Source organism: Trichosurus vulpecula, chromosome 4, assembly GCF_011100635.1.
Source record: "Trichosurus vulpecula isolate mTriVul1 chromosome 4, mTriVul1.pri, whole genome shotgun sequence".
Lineage (NCBI taxonomy): Eukaryota > Metazoa > Chordata > Mammalia > Diprotodontia > Phalangeridae > Trichosurus > Trichosurus vulpecula.
The window spans coordinates 208,995,660-209,003,916 of NC_050576.1; the positions used below are offsets into that span (position 1 = coordinate 208,995,660).

The following is an 8,257-nucleotide window of genomic DNA, read 5'->3' on the forward strand; positions in this document are numbered from 1 at the left end:
ATAGTACAATAAAAAAGATAATTGTACATGAAACTACAAATCTACTATGTACATCTTGCTATTCCTTTCAAATATACAACAAAATTATCATGTAAGTTTCTTTTTTTCTTCCCTTCCTCCCCAACCCTACTCTAGAGGTGGCTAACATTAGACCCAAATAGATATCTATATCTATATATACATTATATAGAAAGAGATGTAAAATTATTCTATATATACTTCTATTCATCATTTTTTTCTCTGGATCCACATGGCATCTTTCTTCATATGTCCTTTACAGTTAATTTGGGTATTTATAATATTCGAAATAACTTATTCACTCAAAGTCATTCTTAAAACAATTTTCTGCTTTCCTTCTGATCTTGCTACATTTGTTTTATTTGTACAAAACATTTTTTTTAATAAAGAATTTGTTTTATTTGATAACATTAGATTTTTATGCCACAAGGACACAGGCTCCACCAACACCCTTGATTTTTTCCTCTGCTCTTCTGCTGAAGAACTTTGCCTTCACGATGACTGGCTGCTTGGGGAGTTTCCCTTTTCCTAGAACTTTGTAATAGCCCGACCGTACAACATCAATGATAGGGGCAAGCCCCTCCTTGTTTTTGGCAGCATTAATCCTGGTCTGCTCACTGACTAGCGTCCACAGCTTATCAAGGTTGACAGTTGGGCAGTAGCTCTGGTTCTTCTTCAAGTGGTAATGCCTCATACCCACTTTCCCAAAGTAACCTGGATGATATTTGTCGAAGTTGATTCGGTGATGGTGCAGCCCTCCTGCATTCCCGCGGCCTCCGGGGTGCTTCCGGTGCTTGCCGATGCGCCCGTGGCCGTGGCTGACGTGCCCGCGGAGCTTCTGCGTCTTCCTTAGTCGGGAAGGCATGCTGGAGGCCGCCGCAAAAGAGAAAAGGAAGCTGCGCCGCAAGTGTCGCGAGAAGAGCAAAGAGAGTGTACAAAACATTTTTAACTTAATGTAACCAAAATTATCCATTTTACACCTAACTTTGCACTCTCTCTCTTATTTACTTGTAAATTGTTTGCCTATCCATAAGTCTGATAAATATGTTCCATGTTCTACTTTTCTTGTCATGTACCCATTTTGACCTTATCGTGGTAAATGGCATAAGACTTTGGTCTATGCCCAGTTTCTGCCATACTACTTTCTAGTTTTCCCAAAAATTTTTACCAAATAATGAATTCTTATTCCAAAATCTTGTCTTTACACTTGTAAAATACAAGATTATTATATTTATTTGCTGCTGTAAATTCTATGTCTACCTTTCATTGATCTGCCTTACTGTTTCGTAGCCAGTACCAAATAGTTTGGATAATTACTTACTTATAATACAGTTTAAGTTCTGGTACTGCTAAATCTCCTTCCTTTATACTTTTTTCATCATTTCCTTTAATATTCTTGACTTTTTGTTTTTCTAATTGAATTGTTTTATTTTTGCCTCATTTCTAATCTAATGGGAAAGATGACATGCAAACAAATATATGCAAAGCAAGCTATAAATTAATTAATAGGATAAATTAACAGAGGAAAGGCACTAGAATTAAGATGGTTTGGGAAGGCTTCTTGTAGAAGGTAGGATTTAGACAGAACTTAAAGAAAATCGGGGAGGTCAGTATTCAGATAGGGGGAAAGAGAACATTCCAGCTATGGGGGCATATATCCAGAGAGAATTCCTGGAGCCTAGAGATGGAATTTCTTGTTCATGGAATATCCAGGAGCCCAGTGTCACCAGATCTGAGTACATATTGGGGAGTAAGGTGTAAGAAGTCTAGAAAGTATGAAAATATTTGAATGATAGAGCATTTGTATTTACCCCTGAAGGCAATAGGAAACTACCGGAGTTTATTGGGGTGGTGGAATAACATGATTGTTTTAGAAAAATCACTTTATTGGCTGAATAGAGGATGAATTGGAATGGAGAGAGACTTGAAAGAGGCACACCCACTAACAGGCTATTGCAATAATCCAGATGTGAGGTGATGAGGGCCTGTACTAGAGTGGTGGCAATGTCAGAGAAGAGAGGAATGCTTATTTGAGAGATATTTAAAAGGTGAAAGCAAGAGATCTTGGCAACAGCTTGGCCATGGGGTGGGGAAGGTAGGGTGAGAGATGGTGCACAATCCAGGATGATTCTTAGGTTGTGAGCCCGAAGGACTGGAAGGATGATGTTGCCCTCTACAATAACAGGAAACAGTATGAGGTGGGGACAGTTTGGAGGCAAAAGAGGTGTTCTATTTTAGACATTGAGTTTAAGACATCTACTGGATGACCAGTTCAAGATGTCTGAAAGGCAGGTGGAGATATGAGATTGGAGGTTAGAGAAAGATTGGGAAAAGATAGGCAGATTTGAGAATCGTTGGCATAAAAACTGTACTTAAATCCATGGGAGCTGATAAGGTCATCAAATGAAGAAGCGTAAAGAGAGAAGAGGTCCCAGGACGGAACTCCGAAGGACATCTACAGTTAGAGAGCATTGTCTAGAGAAGGACCCAGCAAAGGAGACAAAGAAGGAACTGTCGGCTTGGTAGGAAGAAAATCAGGAGAAAGTGGCATCCTGAAAACTTAGAGAGAAGAGAGTATCAAGGAAGGAGTGACCAACAGTGTCAAAGGCTACAGAGAAATCAGGAAGAATGAGGATTGAAAAGAGTGCATCGAATTTGGCAACTAAGAGATCATTAGTAACTTCAGGGCAGCTAAGTGGAACAGTGAGTGGATAGAGCACCAGGCTTGGAGTCAGGAAGACCTGAGTTCAAATCTAGCCTCAGATACTTATTAGCTATGACCCTGGGCAAGCCACTTAACTCTGTTGCCTCAGTTTCCTCACCAGTAAAATGAGCTAGAAAAGGAAATGGCAAACCACTCCAGTACCTTTGTCAAGAAAATCTCACATTGGGTTATAAAGGGTCTGACGTGACTGAAAAACAACTCAATAAGACTAACTTTGGAGAGAGCAGCTTCAAGAGAATGATTAGCTAGGAAGCCAGATTGTAAGGCACTAAGAAAAGAGTGAGAGGAGAGGAATGGTGCCACCTATTGTGGCCACTTTACTTTTTTCTTGAGTGACTTTTCCCTTTTTTAAAAAACTTTCTTCTAAATTTTTTTAAATTTTATGCTTCATTTAATATGCACTGATCCTCTGCCCATTCCTTTCCCCATTAGGGAAAAAGAAAAACAAAACCCTTGTAACAAATATGTAATGAAGCAAAGTAAATTGCTGCATTGTCCATGTCCAAAAACATATGTTTCATTCTGAATCCTGAATCCATCACCACACAGTACAAACTTTCCAAAAAGTCATCACTTGTGGACCCACTCTGGGCATCTTTTTTGGGCTATATAGGCCTATTAGTAGTATTGTTGGGTCAAAAGGTATGCACATGTTAATAACTTTGGGGTCATAGTTCTAAATTGTTTTCCAGAAGGGCTGGACCAATTCAAACTTCACTAACAATGCATTAATGTGTTAGTTTTGCATAGCTCCTCCAGTATTTATCATTTTCCTTTTCTGTCAACTTCGCTAATCTGATGAGTGTGACGTAGAACTCCAGAGATACTTTAATTGTCCTTGGGCGGGGGGGGGGGGGGGGGGGGGGGGGGAGGAGTGGCCGAACCAAGATGGCTGCCAGAAAGCAGGGACTTGCCTAGGGCTCTCACCCAGGACCCTCCAAACACCTATAAAAAATTGCTCTGAACAAATTCTAGAACTGCAGAACCCACGAAATAGCAGAGCTAAGCAGGGCTCTATCCCAGGACAGCCTGGATGGTTGCTGGGTAAGGTCTATCTTGCATGGAGCTGGGAGCAGAGTGGAGCAGAGCCCAGTCTGGGCTGCACCCAGACCAACCAGACCAGGAGCTGGGTGGAACAGGCCTTAGCACCCTGAATCAGTGAGCTGTGGCAGTTACCAGACTTCTCAACCCACAAACACCAAAGACAACAGAGAAGGTTAGTGGGAAAAGCTGCAGGGACAGAGTGAAAGGAGTTCTCAGTTCAGCCACTGCCCCAGGGGCAGCAGGGGTGATGCAGCTACAGAACTACAGCTGCAGGTGCTTCTGGCCCCAGGCCCACCTGGTGGGAGGAATTAAGTGGCGGATCAGAGCAGGAGTGCAGAGCCTGCTTAAGATCTGAGTCCAGTCCAGGATGGCAGTACTTGGGGGAGGAGGAGTGCTGCTGTAGCAGAGCTCACTGCATAGAAATAGCTCTGAAAACAACAGCGCAGCCCCTGAAGCTTGGGACAAAGTACTCTCTACTCTACAAGCAGTCATATCCCAACAAAAAAACTCAAGGGTCAAGTAAGTCGGCTGGGAACATGGTCAAGCAGCGAAAACAGACTCAGACTCAAACTCAGACTTTGGAATCTTTCTTTGATGACAAAGAAGACCAAAACATACAGACAGAAGAAGCCAACAAAGTCAAAGAGCCTACATCAAAAGCCTCCAAGAAAAACATGAACTGGTCTCAGGCCATGGAAGAGCTCAAAAAGGATTTGGAAAAACAAGTTAGAGAAGTAGAGGAAAAACTGGGAAGAGAAATAAGAATGATGCGAGAAAACCATGAAAAACAAGTCAATGACTTCCTAAAGAAGACCCCCCAAAAACTGAAGAAAACAGCACCTTAAAAAATAGACTAACTCAAATGGCAAAAGAGCTCCAAAAAGCCAATGAGGAGAAGAATGCCTTGAAAGGCAGAATTACCCAAATGGAAAAGGAGGTCCAAAAGACCACTGAAGAAAATACTACCTTAAAAATTAGATTGGAGCAAGTGGAAGCTAGTAACTTTATGAGAAATCAAGATATTATAAAACAGAACTAAAGGAATGAAAAAATGGAAGACAATGTGAAATATCTCATTGGAAAAACCACTGACCTGGAAAATAGATCCAGGAGAGAAAATTTAAAAATTATTGGACATCCTGAAAGCCATGATCAAAAAAAGGGCCTTGATGTCATCTTTCAAGAAATTATCGAGGAGAACTGCCCTGATATTCTACAGCCAGAGGGTAAAATAGAAATTGAAAGAATCCACAGATCACCTCCTGAAAAAGATCCCAAAAAGAAAACTCCTAGGAATATTATAACCAAATTCCAGCGGATCAAGGAGAAAATACTGCAAGCAGCCAGAAAGAAACAATTTGAGTATTGTGGAAACACAATCAGATTAACACAAGATATAGCAGCTTCTACATTAATGGATCGAAGGGCTTGGAATATGATATGCCGGAGATCAATGGAGCTAAGATTAAAACCAAGAATCACCTGCCCAGCAAAACTGAGTATCATGTTCCAAGGCAAAATATGGATTTTCAATAAAATAGAGGACTTTCGAGCTTTCTCAGTGAAAAGACGAGAGCCGAACAGAAAATTTGGGTTTCAAACACCAGAATCAAGAGAAGCATGACAAGGTAAACAAGAAAGAAAAATCATAAGTGACTTACTAAAGTTGAACTGTTTTATTTACATTCCTACGTGGAAAGATGATGTGTATAGTCCATGAGACCTCAGTATTAGGGTAGCTGAAGGGAATATACATACATACATACATACATATATATACGTATGTATATACATTATATATATACATACATATGTATGTATGTATGTACATATATAACATACACATATAGACAGAGGGCACAGGGTGAGTTGAATATAAAGGGATGGTATCTAAAAAAAATAAAATCAAATTAAGGGATGAGAGATGAATATATTGAGAGAGGGAGAAAGGGAGAGATAGAATTGGGTAAATTATCTCACATAAAAGTAGCAAGAAAAATCATTTCTGTTGGGAGGGAAGAGGGGTCAGATTAGAGGGAATGAGTGAATCTTGCTCTCATCAGATTTGACCTGAGAAGGGAATAACATACACACTCAATTGTGTATCTTACCCCACAGGAAAAAAGGAGGAAAGAGATAAAAAAAGAGGGGATGATAGAAGGGCAGGCAGATAGGAGGAGGAGGTAATCAAAAGCAAACACTTTTGAAAAGGGACAGGGTCAAGGGAGAAAATTGGATAAAGGGGGATAGGATAGGAAGGAGCAAAACATAGTCTTTCACAACATGAGTATTGTGGAAGAGTTTTGCACAATGATACACATGTGACCTATGTTGAATTGCTTGCCTTCTTAGGGAGGGTGGGTGGGGAGAGAAGAGGGGAGAGAATTTGGAACTCGAAGTTTTAAAAGAAGATGTTCAAAAAAAATTTTGCATGCAACTAGGAAATAAGATATACAGGCAATGGGGCATAAACATATATCTTGCCCTATAAGAAAGTAAGGGAAAAGGGGATGGGGGGACTGGGGTGACAGAAGGGAGGGCTGACTGGGGAACGGGTCAATCAGAATACATGCCATTTTGGAGTCGGGGGAGGGCAGAAAAGGGGAGAAAATTTGTGATTCAAACTCTTGTAAAAATTAATGCTGAAAACTAAAAATATTAAATAAACAATTAATGGGAAAAATATATTGGAAAAAAATGTCCTTGGGCATTTTCAAGGCACTAAAAATTACCATGCAGAACAAGGTGATCAGAGTTCTACACTCAACACAGGCCTTTGCCTGGGTATCATCAGGAGGCTTCTGCTCTGTATTGACATTTTTTCTGAATGGTAAAAAGTATTTTAGAGAATATTTTGCTCAAAGTGAACCCTTGGGACTGCATTTTTTTAATTTGTTTTTCCTTTTCATAGGGTTTTTTGTTGTTGTTTTGGTTTTTTTAGACTTAATCTCCCTATATTTCCCCAGGTACAGAGCAGCATCCATTCATATGCCTGACCCCGCTGATAAACAGTACAGAAGTTTTGCCCTGCTCCATTTCTGTCCTGAGCCAGTTTTCCCCTCCTTACTCATTATGGTGGCTCCCTGCTCCCAAAGGCCCATCGCATTAATGATGCTGGACTTACGAATGATTCACCAGCTTCAGCCTCCCCATAACAAGGATTACTATTATTGGCTACTATGTCTAGTAAGGGATATATTTTTAGAGTATGACCACTTGCTATAGGGGGACTCTCGTTTAGGTTGGACAGGCGGTGTGGTGTGGTGGGAAGGATTTTGGATTTGGAGTCAGGAACACCTTGTTTCATACGAGTTGAGAGAAACCTCAGTTTGAATCTTGCCCTTGACATTTAATAATTCTGACAACAAGTGAGTCATTATTCTCTCTGGCCTTGAATTTTATCTGTAAAAGGAGAGAAATAATTCCCTATAGTGCTTTCCTCCTAGAGGGCTGTTTTGAGCATCAAATGAGATAATATATGTAAAACACTTTGTGAACCTTACAATACTATACAAATGCCATATATTATTATTATTTTGGTGCCTAGAAGCAATATCATCTCCTTATGCAAAGAACATTTATGTAAATTGTGACCAGGAATAGAATTTTTTGCTTTTCTGTGAGTGAAATTTCAGCAAAGACTCATAAAATTGTGTCAACCAGGTTCATAAGGAATTAACCAGAATAATAAATCATAATTTCTGAGTGAACTCTGAAAGAAAATGGCAGGTAGAACCAAAAGAATTTTCTTCAAAAAACCTGGTAAATAATGTGTGGTTTTTGTCTTTTTCTTTTAGCAACATTAGAAGCTGTAGTGAAATAAGTGCTGAGCCTGTAATCAAAGGACTAAGGTTTGAATTCTGGTTCTGCTTCTTAATAGATGCATGACCTTGGACAATTCATTTAACCCCTCCCATCCTAAGATTCTTTAGAAAATGAAGAGATTGAATTAGATTATTTGGAAGGTCCCTTCCAGGTTTACAATCTAGAATCTCAATACTAAGAGCTAGCTAGAAGGATTAAGTACAAAGAACATGGACTTTCTTTACATGAATATAAAGTAAGAATTATATGGTGTTAGCTCCTCAATGGCAGGGACTCTTGTTCTTTCATTTCTACTCCCAGCACCTAACACAAAACCCAGTACATTGCAGGTTTAATAAAAGATTGTTGATTGAGGCATTACCTCAGTCAAACTGAAAGACTTTAGCTTAAAAAGACCAAGGTCTCCTGCTGCATCCAGGGTCATCTCCTGTCCATCCTGACCTATATCTCCCCACTGGAGCCAGATGGCTCCAGAGGAAAAAGTAAGGCTGGTGACTTTGCACATCCCTCCCTCACTTGCATCCAATTCACTTGCAAGTCATGGCAACATCTTCCTGATGTCTTGGTCCTCTTTGAGAACAAAGGACAAACAAGAAGATAAATGAATGCCAATGGTAGAATGTTCCTTGAGGGCAGAAACTGTTT

At 40.0% G+C, this 8,257-nt stretch overlaps 1 protein-coding gene across 1 annotated transcript; it reads right to left on the reverse strand.

Annotated features, from left to right (window-relative positions):
* Positions 1–395: 395 nt before the first annotated feature.
* Positions 396–907, reverse strand: LOC118847872 (60S ribosomal protein L27a-like). The gene has a single exon (XM_036756543.1). It carries the CDS (start codon positions 881–883, stop codon positions 437–439), a length of 447 nt encoding a protein of 148 aa, XP_036612438.1. The 5' UTR covers positions 884–907; the 3' UTR covers positions 396–436.
* Between the last annotated feature and the right edge of the window lie 7,350 nt (positions 908–8,257).

Excerpts from the sequence above, each read along its gene's own strand:
- LOC118847872 (XM_036756543.1), bottom strand. The coding sequence starts at position 883 with ATGCCTTCCCGACTAAGGAAGACGCAGAAGCTCCGCGGGCACGTCAGC.